General features: G+C 41.5%; 1 protein-coding gene across 5 annotated transcripts in view; it reads left to right on the top strand.

Annotated features, from left to right (window-relative positions):
• Nucleotides 1-19,027, top strand: part of LOC146139016 (uncharacterized) — a 66,266-nt gene that overhangs the window by 43,161 nt on the left and 4,078 nt on the right. For all 5 annotated transcript variants that reach the window (XM_083394199.1, XM_083394201.1, XM_083394200.1 and 2 more), the window contains 40 exons: nucleotides 186-337; nucleotides 578-784; nucleotides 951-1,077; nucleotides 1,549-1,687; nucleotides 3,241-3,377; nucleotides 3,542-3,685; nucleotides 3,804-4,036; nucleotides 4,245-4,519; nucleotides 4,702-4,805; nucleotides 4,879-5,003; nucleotides 5,163-5,354; nucleotides 5,527-5,629; nucleotides 5,688-5,858; nucleotides 6,837-6,973; nucleotides 7,439-7,621; nucleotides 8,257-8,449; nucleotides 8,617-8,754; nucleotides 9,648-9,817; nucleotides 9,941-10,052; nucleotides 10,222-10,462; nucleotides 10,537-10,639; nucleotides 10,788-10,939; nucleotides 11,032-11,216; nucleotides 11,978-12,114; nucleotides 12,199-12,291; nucleotides 12,583-12,795; nucleotides 12,903-13,104; nucleotides 13,351-13,506; nucleotides 13,575-13,729; nucleotides 13,984-14,184; nucleotides 14,291-14,443; nucleotides 14,539-14,699; nucleotides 14,760-14,911; nucleotides 16,370-16,548; nucleotides 16,761-16,912; nucleotides 17,098-17,234; nucleotides 17,446-17,634; nucleotides 17,980-18,183; nucleotides 18,616-18,704; nucleotides 18,774-18,901. In XM_083394199.1, coding sequence (XP_083250325.1) covers nucleotides 186-337; nucleotides 578-784; nucleotides 951-1,077; nucleotides 1,549-1,687; nucleotides 3,241-3,377; nucleotides 3,542-3,685; nucleotides 3,804-4,036; nucleotides 4,245-4,519; nucleotides 4,702-4,805; nucleotides 4,879-5,003; nucleotides 5,163-5,354; nucleotides 5,527-5,629; nucleotides 5,688-5,858; nucleotides 6,837-6,973; nucleotides 7,439-7,621; nucleotides 8,257-8,449; nucleotides 8,617-8,754; nucleotides 9,648-9,817; nucleotides 9,941-10,052; nucleotides 10,222-10,462; nucleotides 10,537-10,639; nucleotides 10,788-10,939; nucleotides 11,032-11,216; nucleotides 11,978-12,114; nucleotides 12,199-12,291; nucleotides 12,583-12,795; nucleotides 12,903-13,104; nucleotides 13,351-13,506; nucleotides 13,575-13,729; nucleotides 13,984-14,184; nucleotides 14,291-14,443; nucleotides 14,539-14,699; nucleotides 14,760-14,911; nucleotides 16,370-16,548; nucleotides 16,761-16,912; nucleotides 17,098-17,234; nucleotides 17,446-17,634; nucleotides 17,980-18,183; nucleotides 18,616-18,704; nucleotides 18,774-18,901 — 6,424 coding nt within the window. The remainder of the gene's footprint in view (nucleotides 1-185; nucleotides 338-577; nucleotides 785-950; nucleotides 1,078-1,548; nucleotides 1,688-3,240; nucleotides 3,378-3,541; nucleotides 3,686-3,803; nucleotides 4,037-4,244; nucleotides 4,520-4,701; nucleotides 4,806-4,878; nucleotides 5,004-5,162; nucleotides 5,355-5,526; nucleotides 5,630-5,687; nucleotides 5,859-6,836; nucleotides 6,974-7,438; nucleotides 7,622-8,256; nucleotides 8,450-8,616; nucleotides 8,755-9,647; nucleotides 9,818-9,940; nucleotides 10,053-10,221; nucleotides 10,463-10,536; nucleotides 10,640-10,787; nucleotides 10,940-11,031; nucleotides 11,217-11,977; nucleotides 12,115-12,198; nucleotides 12,292-12,582; nucleotides 12,796-12,902; nucleotides 13,105-13,350; nucleotides 13,507-13,574; nucleotides 13,730-13,983; nucleotides 14,185-14,290; nucleotides 14,444-14,538; nucleotides 14,700-14,759; nucleotides 14,912-16,369; nucleotides 16,549-16,760; nucleotides 16,913-17,097; nucleotides 17,235-17,445; nucleotides 17,635-17,979; nucleotides 18,184-18,615; nucleotides 18,705-18,773; nucleotides 18,902-19,027) is intronic.

Raw genomic sequence — 19,027 nt, forward strand, 5'->3', positions numbered from 1 at the left:
TCTAAACTCTATTTGTGTTATTGCCAAATAAAAAATGAAAAGTTGAATAAATTCAAAATGTCCACAGACTAAAAAGTTCATGAAGTCTTGATTCAAGCAAACATTTTTCATACAAGACAGAAAATTAAGGCTTACCATCCAATAAAACTCATTTTCAATGACGCATAATCTTTGCTAACCCCTAGGGGCTGGTTTACATCGACAAACACGTGTTGGGGTGGCGCCCCCTAGCGAAAGCGTGGTTGGACACGCGCACGCCTGACGAGGTCGCTGTTCTCCAGAAGTCCTTCAACAAAACTCTCGATGCAGTTTGCTCCTTTGTATTCCAAGAAACGAGGTGCTATCACAATATCAACTATAAATATACTATTTATCCTGTATGTCTGTAATTGTTTAGGTACACTGAAACACCCTGCAGATTAGTTGTGCTATAGCCATTTAAAGTTATTGTTGTTACAACATTTTTAGTTTGAACAAACCAGGTTTATATTTACACAAGTTAAGATTCTTACCAAAACGCGCAATTGATAAAGAGAAAGTAACGAAGCCAACTTGCGTGTTATTCCTTCCACTGCAGATTGCGGGTTCCTGTGACCGAGGTCGGTTTGTTCTCGACTTGCCTCACTCTCCTGGGCGAGATGTTGAACGAGCACCAGCAGCACATCGGGGGAGATCTCCACATCGAGCGCCTCTTCCTCTTCTGCCTCGTTTGGGCGTTCGGAGGTCTCTTGGAAGGAAACGCCACCAAGTCCTTCAGCGACCTCCTTAAGACTCTCTCATCCGCGTCAGTTACTCTCTTATATGATATATGTTCAATGCGTTATGTTAATATAAAAAACATCACAGTTGATATGTGAGTGTGTTAAACCTTAATATACTCAAATGTGCTTGGAAACTACTGGTTTTTCATTTTCACTTTGTTGCCGACTAAGCATTCAACTTGTTCGCAGATTGCCGGATTACGACCACGAGATCTCGGTGTTCGATTATTACGTAGACGAGTCGGGCGAATGGGACGGTTGGGCCGCCAGGGTTCCCGAGGCCACCTACACCGGAACAACCGACATGCTGGGAGAGGTACGTCACTATATCTGACGTGACTAGCACACTTGAAAGCAGTGGTTCCCAACACGTTTTAAAGGCGACCCATTAAAAAAAATAATTTGGTATAATCTTGCGACCCAAGCAAATACAAGATTGCGTTGCAAACAAACTGCACTAAAAAAGCAGTTACTTTTCCGAAAATAATTTGTTTATTAATTTACTAATGTGATAGTTGTGCTCGCTTGCCCTCAGTGAGTTTTTGAAATCGAGGCTTTGCTTTGCTTGAGCATATAAACGCATGTCACCTTCAACTTCCACAATATGCCTGATAAACAAGCGACCTCCCAAAATAATCAGGCGACCCATGCATTGGAAACCACTTTTTTAACGTAATGCAGTTTAAATGATAAATAGCAAGTTTGTTTTATTTTGTCGATGTCACAATTCTTTTGAAACGTTCCTGACGTAATTTGAACGTTATTTGTTGCTTGTGACGTCACACAGGTGTTTGTTGATACTATTGACACGATCAGAGTGCGAAGTTTGCTTGAGTTTAGTCACAGCGCTCGTAAACACACTTTGATCATCGGTGAGAGGGGAGTTGGCAAGACTGCTCTCATCAACGACTTCCTCGACACACAAGGTTGGTAAAGTATTGATCATCATGTACACAAGTTGGTAAAGTATTGATCAGAATGTACACAAGTTGGTAAAGTATCGATCAGAATGTACACAAGTTGGTAAAGTGTTGATCAGAATGTACACAAGTTGGTAAAGTGTTGATCAGAATGTACACAAGTTGGTAAAGTGTTGATCAGAATGTACACAAGTTGGTAAAGTGTTGATCAGAATGTACACAAGTTGGTAAAGTGTTGATCCGAATGTACACAAGTTGGTAAAAGATTGATCAGAATGTACACAAGTTGGTAAAGTGTTGATCAGAATGTACACAAGTTGGTAAAGTGTTGATCAGAATCTACACAAGGTTGGTAAAGTATTGATCAGAATGTATACAAGGTTGTAAAGTATTAATCAGAATGTACACAAGGTTGTAAAGTATGATTAGAATGTGCACAAGTTGGTAAAGTAGTGATCAGAATGAACACAAGTTGGTAAAGTATTGACCAGAATGTACACAAGTTGGTAAAGTATTGATCAGAATGTACACAAGTTGGTAGAGTAGTGATCAGAATGTTCACAATGATGGTAAAGAAGTATCAGAATGTACACAAGTTGGTAAAATGTTAATCAAAATGTACACAAGGATGGTAAAGTATTGATCAGAATGTATACAAGGTTGTAAAGTATTAATCAGAATGTACACAAGGTTGTAAAGTATGATTAGAATGTGCACAAGTTGGTAAAGTAGTGATCAGAATGAACACAAGTTGGTAAAGTATTGATCAGAATGTTCACAATGATGGTAAAGTGTTGATCAGAATGTACAAAAGTTGGTAAAGTGTTGATCAGAATGTACACAAGTTGGTAAAGTGTTGATCAGAATGTACACAAGTTGGTAAAAGATTGATCACAATGTACACAAGTTGGTAAAGTGTTGATCAGAATGTACACAAGTTGGTAAAGTGTTGATCAGAATGTACACAAGGTTGGTAAAGTATTGATCAGAATGTACACAAGTTGGTAGAGTAGTGATCAGAATGTTCACAATAATGGTAAAGTAGATATCAGAATGAACACAAGTTGGTAAAGTGTTGATCAAAATGTACACAAGGATGGTAAAGTATTCATCAGAATGTATACAAGGTTGTAAAGTATTAATCAGAATGTACACAAGGTTGTAAAGTATGATTAGAATGTGCACAAGTTGGTAAAGTAGTGATCAGAATGAACACAAGTTGGTAAAGTATTGATCAGAATGTTCACAAGTTGGTAAAGTATTTATCAGAATGTACACAAGTTGGTAAAGTGTTGATCAGAATGTACACAAGGTTGGTAAAGTATTTATCAGAATGTACACAAGGTTGTAAAGTATTGACCAGAATGTTCACAAGGTGGTAAAGTATTGTTATAAATGTATACAACTTAATAAAGTATTGTTAATATTGTTGGATTAAAACAAAGGTTCCATTGAAGCTGCCAGAAAACAGCTGATGTGGAACTTTGAATATTTATACTTGTTAATCTGTGGTTTTACCATCGAGTCTGTTCCATTGGTCAATGGTTGTTACGTTATAGACAAGCAGTCGAGCGTGTTGCGCCGCCTAGTGTTCAGCCACGCTTCTTCATCCTCCCAACTTCACAGCTTCATCCACCACAACATCCAACACAGACAGGGATTCGTGTACGGAGCAAAGGACGGGAAGTACCTCGAGGTCATAAACTATCATTTGTGACGTATCAGCATCATTGTGATGTCAAACATGCTAAATACTTCCGAACCTCTGATTGGTTTAGATCTGATGCTATTAACGTTTTTTTTGTCGATTTTTGTTTGGGCCGCAACCGAAGTAACTGGTAACATTTTGTGACGTTTTAGGCGTTTATTGATGACGTCAACCTCCCATCACGTGACTTGTGGGGCGTGCAGCGATGCAACGAACTGCTCAGAACTCTTGTTGATGATCATTCGATTTGTAACCTGAACAAACCTTTCGAGTGGAGAACCGTGGAGGGACTCGAGGTGAGGGTTAGGAGGTGAAAGGTTAAAATGTGGGTAAAAGGGGTAAAGGAAAAGTTTAAATATGTAGTGGGAACAAGGGTATGAGTGGAGTTAATGTTGAAGCGACTTAATTCCTCAGGTTCTCGCCACAATGTGCACGGGATCATCCGAGTTCAACCTCGATCCGCGATTGTTGCGTCACTTTGCTGTGGTTCGGTTGCGTGCTCCCTCTAGTGGCGACCTGCGTAACGTTATTTACTCTGTGCTCGAAGCGAACCTCTCTGACAAACCGCTGGGACAAGAACTGCATGAGTGCATTGCAACCGCATCCAGCAAACTCATCGAACTCGTAAAAGACGTGCTCAGACCATGGTAAGTGACGTCACACGCACGCCAGTGCCGACGTTAATTTAAACTTAGTGTCACCCACCCTGTATGTTTCTTTGTTTATTTTAAGAAACCAACCCTTATTCAAATATTTTTAATATTGTTGTAAAATGTACTTTTCGTGTTTCCCTCTAACGCTTATCTCATGACGTCATCATATATATTTTAATATTTTTATTTATTTTTTCTTCAGTCCGATGCCAGGCCGGCATCACTACTCATTCAACCTCCGGCAACTCACCAAGATGTGCCAGTGCTTGCGCCGCCTAGCGGACGACGACCGCGGTAACGACGTGCGCGTGGTGGCGCTGTGGAGCCACGAGATAGAGCGGCTGATTGGAGACCAGCTCTGCAGAACTTCTGACGTCAACTGGTTCGAGGAAAACTTGAAGAAGATCACTTCGGACGTATTTTCACACTGCCTCGACCAGGACAAGGAACTCACAAAATACTTTTGCACTTTTCCAGGTTAAAGCTTATCGGATCTAAATCGTTTAGAGTAGACTAAAATTACAAATATTGTTTTCGAAAGCAAGACAATAAAAAGTCACCTTAATTTTTTATCGCTGTTAAAACTTTACTGTCAAGTTTCCTTAAATTTACTAACCTCACCGATGTTTGTTCGTACTTACGCGTGTGTTACGTCTCAGTTGAAACGAAGTTGCACCACCGACCGATCGCGAGTTCGCAAAGATCGATTCGAATCAAACTTCATTCGTTGGAAGATCCCAGGGACACGCTTGAGTGCCTCAAGGTACTTTGATCTTCTATTTTCAAACACAAACAGTATTGACTATGACGTCACATATGTTCGTTACGTCACACAGGCGCACCTCGTTCATTACAATGAGGACCAGCAACAGAGCCACGAAGCGCTGGACAGCATTATCTTCAGTGATGACGTGTTGTGTCATCTCATCAGAATGCACAGAGTCCTCTCCTACCACCACGGGTTTGTGACGTCACTATTGTTCCAGGGGTAGTATGTTTATTACGTAACTTTCGTTCCAGGATGTCGGGTTTATGATGTCACCATCATTTCATGCGTAACATATTAATGGCGTAACTATTGTTTCACGGTTTCGTATTTATGACGTCACTTTTGTTCTAGTGGTAGCATGGTAATAGTTGGAGCTGTAGGAAGCCACCTGACTCAACTGACTCGATTGGCTCTCCACGTGGCTGACCTTCGACCGTCCTTGATCGACTCGTCACGCCCGACCGCGTTCTTCGATAGTCTCAGAACAGCCGTACGCGTGGCGGGAACAGAAGGCCACCCAGTGGCGGTGGTTCTATCTGCGAGGTGAAAATTCTTCATAATATATTTCGGTGAACTCTAATTTACATTTTGGTTAAAACTTAATAGAAATAAAAGCTGAAACAGTTTAATATTTACCTGAAAACCAAACTGAATTAGAACTCATAGATTTTATTAATGATTCAATTCAATTGAAAAGCTCTTTGTTACGTCACAGGGAGTTGCAAGACCCATTGTTCCTTGACGCGATCAACAGTCTTCTTGTGGCGGGGGAATACCCTCACCTGTTCTCCAACGACGAACTCGAAGGATTGCTTCAGGTTTGTTACGTAAACTTCATGATGTCATTAAGGCACTTATCATATGACGTCACTTTAGGTTCTTACCCCAACGTTGCGACGTCACTATCCCAACATGATGTCAGACCCGATGAAGTTCTTCGTGTCACGTGTCAAGTGCAACCTCCACGTCATCATAATCCTCCCTCCTCATCATCAACTTCTCCGAGAAGCTCTCACTTCCTATCCTGGGATCGTGTCAGAATGCCAGGTAAGACGATGACGTAACTATAAGCTCTCACGCCGGGATCGTGTCAGAATGCCAGGTGACACGATGACGTAACTATAAGCTCTCACGCCGGGATCGTGGCAGAATGCCAGGTGACACGATGATGTAACCATAAGCTCTCGCTCCCGCATCGTGTCAGAATGCCAGGTGACACGATGACGTAACCATAAGCTCTCGCGCCGGGATCGTGTCAGAATGCCAGGTGACACGATGACGTAACTATAAGCTCTCACCCCGGGATCGTGTCAGAATGCCAGGTGACACTATGACGTAACTATAAGCTCTCGCGCCGGGATCGTGTCAGAAGGCCAGGTGACACGATGACGTAGCTATAATCTTTCACTTCGGGATCGTGTCAGAATGCCAGGTGACACGAGGACGTAACCATAAGCTCTCACTCCGGGATCGTGTCAAAATGCCAGGTGACACGATGACGTAACTATAAGCTCTTTCCCAGGGATCGTGTCAGAATGCCAGGTGACACGATGACGTAACTATAAGCTCTCACCCCGGGATCGTGTCAGAATGCCAGGTGACACGATGACGTAAATATAAGCTCTCACCCCGGGATCGTGTCAGAATGCCAGGTGACACGATGACGTAACTATAAGCTCTTTCCCAGGGATCGTGTCAGAATGCCAGGTGACACGATGACGTAACTATAAGCTCTCACCCCGGGATCGTGTCAGAATGCCAGGTGACACGATGACGTAACTATAAGCTCTTTCCCAGGGATCGTGTCAGAATGCCAGGTGACACGATGACGTAACTATAAGCTCTTTCCCAGGGATCGTGTCAGAATGCCAGGTGACACGATGACGTAACTATAAGCTCTTTCCCAGGGATCGTGTCAGAATGCCAGGTGACACGATGACGTAATTATAAGCTTTGACCCGCGATTGCATCACATATAGTTAGAATCAGTTGTCGTCAAGCTATCTTCTTTTTTTACTTTTTAAGGTAATTTGGATCCGAGATTGGCCACAAGAGGTCCTTATACAACAAGCTGAGTACTTCATAAACCACCACAGGGTGGCGCAAGACACCTCGTTAAAAGCGCGCGAAGCTCTGGCGATGGCGATCGCAAATATGCACAAGTGAGTTCATGATCGTGATATAAGTATCATGAGCACTTGCTTCCTAACCATATCATCGTCAGCACACGTTCACATAGCATCATAATAGCGTGATCAATTGTTTTTACAACATCATATGATCATGATCACTTGCTTCCACAGCATCATATGAATGTGATCAATCGTTTCCACAGCATCATATGTTCGATTGATTGTATGTAATTGATTTACCTGCATGATATAATCGTAGGAACTTACTCCACCAGCGTCATATGTTAGTGATACTTGTTCACGCAGCATGATATGATCATAATGTTGGAAACGATTCGGAAACAATTGATCACATTCATAATTATGATGGTGTGGAAGCAAGAACATACGTTAATTTAATGCTGTGCATCATATGAATGTGATACTTGTTCATGCAGCATGATATGATTATGAGTTGTTTTCTCAGCACGATGTGTTAATAATGTTGTATCACAGCATCACGCTTCGTGATTGCAAGCAAGCGACTTGGGCTGGTGATACGAACCCAACGGTTTCTGTGACTGGAACAAGTTTGCAAACGAAGAAAGACAAAGAATCGATCAAAGTTGAGAAGCTTGAGATGCCAAACCTTCCTTACTCCAAGTCCATCATCCTTGAGAGACTAAAGCTTGTTAACAAGTAAGTTCCTGCAAACTTTTTTTAAGTCCTGTGATTACCATGATAGTTTGTACCAGGGCTGGGGAGCCACCGTAAAATAGAATTAGCTCCGGCTCCAGCTCCGGAGCCATCAGGCAATTATTAAATGGCTCCGGCTCCAGCTCCGGAATCGTAAAACTCAATCTTTTGGCTCCGGCTCCAGCTCCGGAGTAGAAAAACTCATATCCTTTGGCTCCGGCTCCAGCTCCGGAGCCATCAAACACACACCCAATGACTCCGGCTCCAGCTCCGGTGCCACCAGTCACTTATTCAATGCCAAGTTTTAAAAATTGGCTACTAACGTTGGAGATGGAACAAAATATAATTTTTTAGCTTTAGCACCACAAATTGAAAAATGGCTCCAGCTCCAAAAAAATAATAAAAAGGGCTCCGGCTCCGGCTACAGCTTCACAAAAATAATAAAAATGGCTCCGGCTCCGGCTCCAGCTCCACAAAAATAATAAAAATGGCTCCGGCTCCGGCTCCAGCTCCGCAAAAATAATAATAATGGCTCCGGCTCCGGGTCTGGCTCCAGAGAAAATGCTTAGCTCCGGGCTCCAGCTCCGGCTCCGGCTCCCCAGCCCTGGTTTGTACGATGATCAACGCTTTATTCGTAGGGACGAGCGAATGCGTTCATCGGTGGAGGTGTTTGTTGGCCCGTACACTTACCGCAAGTTCATGTTATGTCTCCACCTTCTTTACCAAGAGCACAGCAAGTTGCTTCATGATCAAACACTTAAGCTAAAGAGAGCACTTGAAACCCTGGAAGAAACAAGAACCGACGCAAAAACGATGCAGAAAGCCATAAAAGTGAGAACATGGCCACATTATCCGACACAGTCTTTATTTATATCTTATTACTTTTGTTTTTACGTGTTTTTTTAGAAAAGCGTGTTTATTGTGCGCTTAGTTGTCCGGCCCACTGTTAAACGATCAGTGACCTTATAGTGTTACCCACCAACCATGTTTTACCCCAGGTGCTACGAAGCCAGTACAACTCAGCGCAGAGCAAGGTCGGCGATTTGTTCAAGCAGCTCACCACCGAAGCCACGAGGTTGGAGAAGTTGAAAGCGCAGTTTGGCACCGGCGGTGGATCCTTGCACGCCTTCCTACAGGTGAGTGGCTAGCTGTGTGTTGCCTAATGGTAATGTGTTGTTTTAATGGGGTGGTTGTTGGGAATACAAGTTGATCTTTTTGTGAAGGACTAGGAATTTATAAACTGTAATCGTCAAATTTGTAACATATTTAGTTTTATTTATAAAAATAAGTAAAAACACTGCTCAAACCTTTTAATTTATTATTTACAAATAACAACACGTACTGCTGACGTCACATGACTCGGCATTTCCTTTGTTCTAAACGACCTTTTAGTTTTCATAACGTAATATTTAATTTTCAAATTAAAGGCAATGTTATATTCTCTGTACGCTAATTTCAAACTTTCTAATATGTTTTATTTAACTCCTCTGTTGTTGTTTTTTCTTTATATTTGTATCATCTTTATTTCTTGGTTTTCCATTAATTGCATATTTTTGTTATAACAACTGTTGTACATAAACTTAACCTCCCACAAATCAAAAATATACCACCGGCACTTGACCGAAGCGGCATTAAACGAATGATGAGGCCCACTATACCCAGTAAAACTGAGCCTCCCCTTCCTTATTGGATTCCTGCTCCTTGGAGTTACGGTTGTCCGTGAGGTGTTGGCTCTCCATATCGCAAATATAAATATAACTTTAAATTAACGTTAAAACAATTTAGGTATATATTTTGGTTGTTTTTATCCCAATCAGTTTATCTTTGATTCTGAGCTTCTTGCCTAAGAAAGATAAAAAAAAAAAAAAAATAAAAAAAAACTGTAATCGTCAAAACAATTAAGCTTAATTTTCACATGAATAATTTTAAACTTGATATCTTTTAAAAATAGAAGTGAAGAAAGGATTGTAGTCTTACTGATGACGCACGTGAAGGTCATGTAGTAATAATGTGCATTGTGTCGTCATAGTTGACGCGCGATGAGGACAGCGATGCTGAGGAGGACGTTTTGTTGAGATTTGAAGAAAACGATGAATACGACCAGCAGTTTGAGCGGATGAGAGAAGCGAACCTTAAGTCGAAGCGAGTTCAGATCGAAGAAGAAATCGAGAGCGCTAAAGTACAACTCGACAACGCAAGGTTGGTGTTGCGCAACAATTTTTGGGAACAATACTACTTTAAACAGCTGTTGTTCACTTCTGCTTAATGTTTGCTGCGTTTTAACAAAACAAAGTGCAATTTATTTGGGTTACCCCGACGCAGATCTAGTTTGGTGACGGCAAAGAACCAGGTCGAGCATTGGAAGAACAAAGTGGATCGCGGTTGCATCGAGAGGCTCAAGGCATTCAAGAACCCGCCCATACTCGTCGCGCAGGTCTTTGTTACGTAATTAACAATAGCCAAACCATTTTTCCACTAATGCTACCTTGATGTTCTTTGTAGTCAATACAGTCTTTGTTTACTTTGCTAGTTACTTTTCTGTTATATTCCTGAACCAATATTAAACCTCGATTCAGTAGGGTCAGCTTGTTATCTTGGCGTAGGTGTTGGAGATGGTGATGGTATTGGTTGGCTCGCAACCTTGGCTCACCGGCGCCACTACTGACCCCCAGTCACAGGGGAGGCCCGAAACCAAAACCCCCCGGACATCGAAGCGAGCCCTGGACAACATCGAAGGGTCGGACAAGTCGTCCAGGGTATCTTCGGGAAGTACCCTAAAAACCGGCCCCAAAAAACCCCAGAAGAGATTGGTCAGGCAGACCACAAGGTCAACAAGCTCGTTCGGTGAGTTTCAAGGTGAAATATCTTGATTGGTATTGTTAGGTCATAAATATGTTTTATTCTTTTATTTACGTAAGGTATGACGTCTGGAGGGCAAGGAGACGCAGTGGACCGTAGCAAGTGGAAGAGTATGCAGAACTTCATGAATGACACCGTGAGATTCGTGGAGATGATTCACAGGTGATCAATAATTACTCTTTGATCCATTCCTTAAAAACAAATGTGATGCATTTTTACTCGCGCCTCATAAATTTGCTGCCAATGGTATTCTCGTTGAATCTGCTCTCCTGGTCTGTTGCTTTCTGTTTAATCCCATTTTTATTCTCAGTGTTGACTGGGAGACAGGTCTCGACGAGTCGGTCCTTCAGGATGTCGAGTCTTACCTCATAAAGGGCAAGGCAGGTCAGGAGGGCGTGACGGGGGAGGGGTCGCTACTGCAGGAATCACAAACAGTCATCCAGCAGAGGAAGGCTGCTACAAGTGAGTAGTGGGTTGAGGTGGCTGGAACCTTGCGCGCTTAACACTCATTTAAACTTGGAAATTTTTATGGTCCTTGAAACTTGTTTGTCCAGGCAGCGGCATCACGATCTCGGCTGCTCGCTACAGCAGTGAGGATGCAGCGGTGTTGGTTGAGTACACCATATCTATTGTGGAGTACACGAGGTTGTGTGGTCCGCTCAAGCACTGCATGGATCACCTGCAACAACTCGAAGCTGAGAGGATCAAGATTCAACAAGCTGAGATCGAGGATCAGAAGGTAAAGGGAACATTGGAGGGGATAACCTTAACATATGCGGAAGGTTTTAAAATGTATTATTATCACAATATCCGTGTAGGAGATGTTAAACCAGTCCTATCCGGATATTTCGAGAAATGTTCCATTTCTTGAATTACTATTTATGATTTCATGATCGCTTTTGTTTAAAACTAAAACTGAATACTTTGTAAATATTTGTGATCCACAAATTCGTGAGTTATTGCTGCAGCCATAAAAAATCAACCAAATATAAAATCAATCAAGTTAGATAAAATCAACCAAAGCAGCATTTTAACATGTTTTTTGCAGGAATTGACCTTCATTTTAAATTACAATCGTCGCAGAAAATACGTAAGAATAGAAATCATTGCAAAAAATAACATGTCACTAAATCAAATTAAAAACAAAATTCTTCACCTTATATAACGAAATTTAAATAATAATAAAGTAAACTTGTTTATTATCTAACTTTTGCCTGTAATGTTGATAAATACGCTAACATATGTGTGTAAACTATTAACCTACCATACTCCTTACCAAGTTAACATGTTTTTTAGCTAAATCAGTTATTCCACTATAACTTAGTTTTGGGGCAAATTATTATCAAATGTGTGACCCTCCTGACCTGCTTTATGACCTTATGTTATTTTTCTTTAAAGTGCGTTACTAAAACTTGTAATTAGTTTTTTACGTAACGACCAAATCAAAAGTCAATCAATATTTCAAATAAATAACCAATAAAATATTATTAATATTTTTAGCCTTTGGTTAAACTGGATGATAGCGAGGTAGATCTCAGCATGAATGAGGACGAGCTTAATTCTACGACTTCGATCGAAGGTTTGACCAAAGATGACATCCAAACCCTCCAACAAACAGTCAACTCCGTGCAGCAAAAGTAAGACACACCTTATTTAACTTATTTCAAGCCCTCATGAATTAGATTTAGACTCATGTGAACTGTCATATGTTGCCGTGATAGATATGATGACGCGGTCGTAAAGAAACATCGTTTGAAAGATGAACTCCAAACGTCACAAGAGAGACTCAGATCTGCTTTGAGCACTCTGGAAAGGTTTGTTCAAAACTAAACTACCAGTTGCCTTGTTCAAGGCTTCGTTGATGTTTATTTACACCAGGATTATCTACATGGGGGAGTCTTAACCCCAGTTATAAAGTAATCCATTTTGTTGCTGGCAGTGATAAAGTTCATGTTGTTTAACGATTCCATATTAACAGTAACGACCCAAGCAGCTGGGTAATGCAAGTAACAGTTTAAGATAAAGCTATAGAAAACGAACCACATAAAAACACGTCACAATCACTACTTGTTACGTCACTATATCCACATTGGTGCTTTCCCCAGCTTGAAACCGCTTGAGAAGAGTTGGAGTGTTGAGCTGAAGGAGACAATCAGCAGCGAACAACTCGTCACCAACTGCATCCTCGCAGCTGCTTACCTCACCTACTGCGGCGGTATGACGTCAGACGCACGTAAGAGGATGACGTCATTCTACACGCACGTGTGCAAGCACTACGAGCTTCCGATTCCCAACCGGATGCTGTTCACAAACTACAGGTGAGTGCCAGTGCTGTTTGAAGCGATTGTGACAAAGGTAAATGTTGTGCGTTGTATTTGTGCTACAAAGGTGGTTGTTATTAGCTTCACTCACTCCCCCACTTAAGGTTGCACGAGTTTCTCTCCTCACCGCTCGATGTTCAACAACTTGCTTACAAGAAACTTCCCGTAGATCACTTCACGCTTGACCAAACATGCCTGCTCACTGCGCAGCACGCCACCTGGTGTCTGGTATGCGACCCAGCCGCCAAGGTCATCGAGTGGCTTCAAGGTTACGTCGATGGAAACCTCGTGGTCGTTCAGTACAGAGTAAGTCGGTGGAATTGGTCGCCATTTTGTATCTAGCACTCGTTGTACACGTTTGGTAACTTTTAAGTTCTACTTTCACGTGCCCGACTGTACCTACTCAAAACAATTTATTTGTTGTGTTATATGTTGAACAACAAAAGAACATTTTTATCCCAATGGCCTGTTATTTAACAATAAAACCTATTGTTTATTGAAATAATTGTGTTATTTTCCTACGATTCAACCGAGCTTTTTATTTATCTCTAGGATCTTCGCGCCCAATTTGAAACCTGCTTAAGCGATGGAAGTTCACTTCTGATAACCTATTGTGACGTCACAGATCTGGCAAATGATTATCGATTCAGGGAAGTGTTACGTCACAGGCGGGAATTCCACACAAGCAAATCCCCGTTTAAAATAATGGTAAAATATAGTTTACTTTAACCTTTAGCACGTCGAAACAATGTGCCCCATCTTGTATTTTGCTCCAGGTTGGCGACCACGAGGTTGAATGCAGCGCCACCTTCCGGTTGTACATCCACACCGCAACCCTGCCACAAGATGTCCCTGCAGAGCTGGCAGCTTACACAACTCTCGTCTACATGCAATCAACCAGGGAGGGGGTGCAAGTCGAACTACTCGACAGGTACGTTGGTGAGGGAGTGTAACTAACAGCCACTTTTGCAAAGAGATAAAGAAAATTATTTTACCAAAAAAAAGTTACTGATGTTTAGTTTAATCCTTTTGAAATGGGCTTTGGATAAATAACCTTCCAGTTGCAAAATATTTATTTGACTATTTGAACCTTAGCTTTCGGATTAATCAACTTTGAACCCAGGTCATCTAACGTTTGATCCAGAGTAACCGGGCGTTATCAAGTTCATTGACCTTTAACCCCAGGTTCATGCGTTTGGAGAAACCTCGTTTACGGGACGAATGGTTCGGAACTCAACGAGAAAAGATCAGGAACATGAAGGTTATGGATAACCTTGAGGAGCAGCTGAAGGTCATACTTGCTGGCGACTTCCGGTTGCTGAATGACCTTCAAATAACCCGGAAGTTGGCCGAGATAAAAAAGCAGTATGACGAGGCCACCGAGACGTGAGTTCACTTGTTGTATTTAATGCGGCATATAACTACTGTTTTTATCCCTGTGAGTATATTTTGTGAGTAACGTCATATTAGCGACGTAATCCCTTTGTTCCAGTCAAGTTCGTATCGATGCGAGCGAACTTTCGATCGAGCGCGCCAAGGAGGGGTTCCGCGAGGTGGCGTTGCGGGGAGCTGTGCTCTATGACGTCACAAGGGCCTTACCCGTGGTCAATCCCCTTTATCACCACAGCTGGCAACGATTCTTGAGGTGCCGTCATGTGACGAAATTAATGCTTAAACTTTAACAAATTAGACTTAAATGACGGTTATATGACGTCACAATACTTCTTCTTTGTGACGTAGTTTGTATGACAAAAGCATCCACCAATCAGAGCGATCAGCTCTTAAGGTCATCTGCAGCGAAATGACCTTCAACATTTACTTCACGGTCTGTCACGCGCTACTCGACCGTGACCGATACCTGTTCGCCCTCTTGATGGCGCTAGAGGTCGAGGATTCACTGGGTAAGATTTCTATGTGGTAGTAGCCACAAGCAATTTCACCGAACAATTATGACGTGACAGGCAACGTCGGGAAGGGAGAGCGCGAGTTTCTTATTTCGCCTGAGTACGGTCACGCTCTGATGAACGCGCTCGGTTGCCATGCCTCCGAGTCACGTGGTCAGGCGAAGAAGCCTTTTGATTGGATGAGCGAGGAGCCGTTCAGGAACCTTCAGGTGAGATTGACAATGGCTTGAGCTCAAACTTCATCATAAACACTAGTGGTTTACACAAATGTCAAACTTCATCATAAACACTACTGGTGTACACAAATATCAAACTTCATCATAAACATTAGTGGTGTACACAAATATCAAACTTCATCATAAACACTAGTGGTGTACACAAATATCAAACTTCATCATAAACATTAGTGGTTTACACAAATATCAAACTTCATCATAAACACTAGTGGTTTACACAAATATCAAACTTCATCATAAACACTAGTGGTGTACACAAATATCAAACTTCATCATAAACATTAGTGGTTTACACAAATATCAAACTTCATCATAAACACTAGTGGTGTACACAAATATCAAACTTCATCATAAACATTAGTGGTTTACACAAATATCAAACTTCATCATAAACACTAGTGGTTTACACAAATATCAAACTTCATCATAAACACTAGTGGTTTACACAAATATCAAACTTCATCATAAACACTAGTGGTTTACACAAATATCAAACTTCATCATAAACACTAGTGGTTTACACAAATATCAAACTTCATCATAAACACTAGTGGTGTACACAAATATCAAACTTCATCATAAACATTAGTGGTTTACACAAATATCAAACTTCATCATAAACATTAGTGGTGTACACAAATATCAAACTTCATCATAAACATTAGTGGTTTACACAAATATCAAACTTCATCATAAACACTAGTGGTGTAAACATATATCAAACTTCACCATAAACACTGAGTGGTGTACACAAATATCATACTTCATCATAAACACTAGTGGTGTACACAAATATTCGTGCCACCATTTTTAGTTGTTACCTTTCTAATAGTGAATATTAAACGATGGTGATTCTACAGAGGATTCCAAATCTCCTAAAATCAAAGTTAAAATAAAGTTTAAGATGTAATCCACCAAACAGATTCTTGTGAATATGCGTTATTGCTTGTCAGTAAATATGGGGTTGTTTTGGGACGGGGGTCTTTAACCGGATCACTGTGGGGTCTGTGTCCTGGCATTTTTTTTCCTGGGTAAAACCGGGTTTTTTTGGCCAGTATAAAACTAAAATTATTACTAATACTGACACTTACCTATTACCTACACCAAAACAAAAAGGCGAAAAGTTGACCTTCTGCCAGTGCGCAGTTATAACTCGGGCCCACCTCCCTGTGGCGGCACCATATCCCTTTGGGAATGGTTGTCCGGAGGAGGGCCTGAACCATTACTGACACTTCAGACATTCCCGGCCTCCTTTTTGGCCAATGGGAAGACAAAGCCACTATCCTTTTACTTTACTCTTACTTTCTTTGCTTTCTTTTAGTTAGCAAAAAAAAAAATAAATAAAAAAAAATAAAAAATAAAAAACAGATTCTTGTGAATTTGCGTTATTGCTTGTCAGTAAATATGGGGTTGTTTTGGGTGATTCCCCAGATGTTGGCGACCCACCATGACTGGGTCCACGAGATCTTCGACAAAATGCCCAAGGATGGTCGTGAGGCCCAGTGGCGCCAACTATGCGAGGGGGACGCCCCTGAGAGCGCCACCAAGTGTAGACTGCCAGACAACGCAGACGAACACTTTACGGCGCTACAGAGGCTTCTAGTTATAAGGTGCAGCAATGTAAAAGCTAAATATCGTTTTGATTTTGTTCCATATAAGTTTTCTAACATTTATGATAAAATCTTTACGACCCACTTTTTCACCTAATTGTTAAATTTCAATTGAATAGATTTCCTCCATTCATGCAATGTAAAACCTTAATACCTACTTTGTTTTTCTTGTTTGTTCCCCTCATTGTTCCTCCATTGTTCGATTGTTGTAGGTCGCTGCGCAGCGAGCGTTTGATCCCTGCATCTACAGAGTTCATCCATCGTGTTCTTGGAAGGAAATACTTGAGGGATGAAGCCCCTGACCCCGCGCACGCCTGGGGTCAAGCTGGACCCCACACCCCCGTCATTATGCTGTCAACAAACGGTGAGGGAAACCATCAGACGTCGATAATGTTGCTTAATGACGCCTCTAGTGGTTAAATGGCTTTCCTAAAGTCCACCGCATATGACTACAAAGTGTAGCTGAAAACAGGATGTGCCACAACCATATGCTATTGTGCAATCTCAAACCATACATTTCACGTTGATTTCTTCTAATCTTTATGTCAGAAAACAACCTTGCTTTGGATCTGTTCACACGCTTTGCTGCAAAGTCCAATCTTCAGTACGTCGTGATGCACATGAACGGGTGTGATAATAGCGAGGAGCAACGCGCGAAGTTTCTTCTTCAACAATCGATCGCAAACGTGAGGTTTTGTGGATAATGCTGCTATTTGTGGCTCCATATTAATGCATTAAACCAAACCTGAACATGATACGAGTTTCAATTATTAAATAAAGATACGAGTTATTCGCCGACATAACCAATATTTGGTCCCTAACATTTCACAAACAGTTTTTTTGTGAAATAACAAAATTGCGTCTAACCCGCACATTCCAAACCTCTTGGTTGAACAGGGCAACCTTCTGCTCATCCACAACGCGCACACAAACCCAGCGCTCATCCAGAAACTTTTCTCGCAACTCAACGAGGCTAGTGACGTCACAATGACCTTTCAACTCTGGCTGTCGTGCGAGGCGGACGCCGGGAAAATCCCTTCGTCGATACTACACGCCTCCGTCAAGATCGTCGTCGACACGCCGAGGGTATTGTTACGTCACACTTTAGAAATTGAATTAGGGTTGGTATTGGAGGAGAGTTAATGATGTACTTAGGAGTGGGGTTAGGTGAAATGTTACATGGGGCTGGATATGGCCATTTAGGTATTATTTGGGACTTATCCAGGTTTAAAATGTATTACGATTGTTTCTTATTAGTCCTTTATTCGTGTTATGTTGCTGGAATCCATTTAAAATATATTAAAGTTATTTTTCATAGTTTGTCGTTGTGGGAAATTTCATCATTTTTATGTAGTATGTTAACAATTGGTTTTAGATCAATATTCGGTAACTTTTCTCAGGTAAATGCGTATGACGCACAATGTGTTGCAGAGCATGAAAGACAATCTGCTTCGCTTCGCCACGACGCACGTGGATAGTGACGTAATAAACGCGTCATCGCGTCCCGAGTGGCTTCCCTGCTTGCATAATGTTTGTTTGCTTCACGGAGCCATAAGACTGCGCGCGAGGCTGCCCTCTAGTGTCGGATGGCAGCAGCCAAACGCCTTCTGTGACGTCAACAGTGAACATCTTAAGGTGCCTATGTGACGTCATTTATGTTTTACGTAACTACAGCTAAAATGTTCGTATTATTCGAGTAGAAATAAATTGTAATAACATGTGAACATACTTACCTGACGGTGGTCTTTAACCGGATCACTGTGGGGTTTGTGTCCTGGCATTATTTTTCCGGGTAAAACCGTTTTTTTTTTGGCCAGTATAAATACTAAAACTATTACTTACATTTATACTGACATGAACACTAACACCATAAACAAAAAGTTAAAAATGTTGACCTTCTGCCGATACGCAGTTCAACTCTGCCCCTACCTCCAAGTGGCGGCCACTTACACTTTACATTTCTTTTACATTTTACTTTCCTTTCTTTTTTTTAGTTAGCAAAAAAAAAAAAATTGTGAACATCTGTGTGATTATTGTCGTGTGTGACGTAACAGTGGTTTATTGCAGGCGGCTGTCGCGGTTGTGACGCGCGAATTTACCGACATCCAAACCGACGCCAACATCATGCTCAGAAACATTTCATGGCCCGGACTCAGGTTTGTGATGTTATACTTGTATGACGTCATCAATTACTAGTTAACAACAATTTGAAAAAAAAAAATCAGGTGTCAAGTTGCGGAGTTCATATACGGTTGTTACGTCACAAACGCGTACGACCAGCAAGCTCTCATCTCATTGGTCGATTATTGGTTGGCGGGAAGTTCCGTCAAGAAAGAATTCGAATTACCCAAAGGTTAGTCACGTGACCTGTGTTAACCAATGAGGATGAAGCGAAACAACCAATCAGAAGTAACCGAGCAGATTACCTATTTTCACTTTGATATTTTATTCTGGCGAACTTAATTTGCTTGTACACGAA

This window comes from Ascidiella aspersa, chromosome 7 (genome assembly GCF_963924565.1).
Source record: "Ascidiella aspersa chromosome 7, kaAscAspe10.2, whole genome shotgun sequence".
Lineage (NCBI taxonomy): Eukaryota > Metazoa > Chordata > Ascidiacea > Phlebobranchia > Ascidiidae > Ascidiella > Ascidiella aspersa.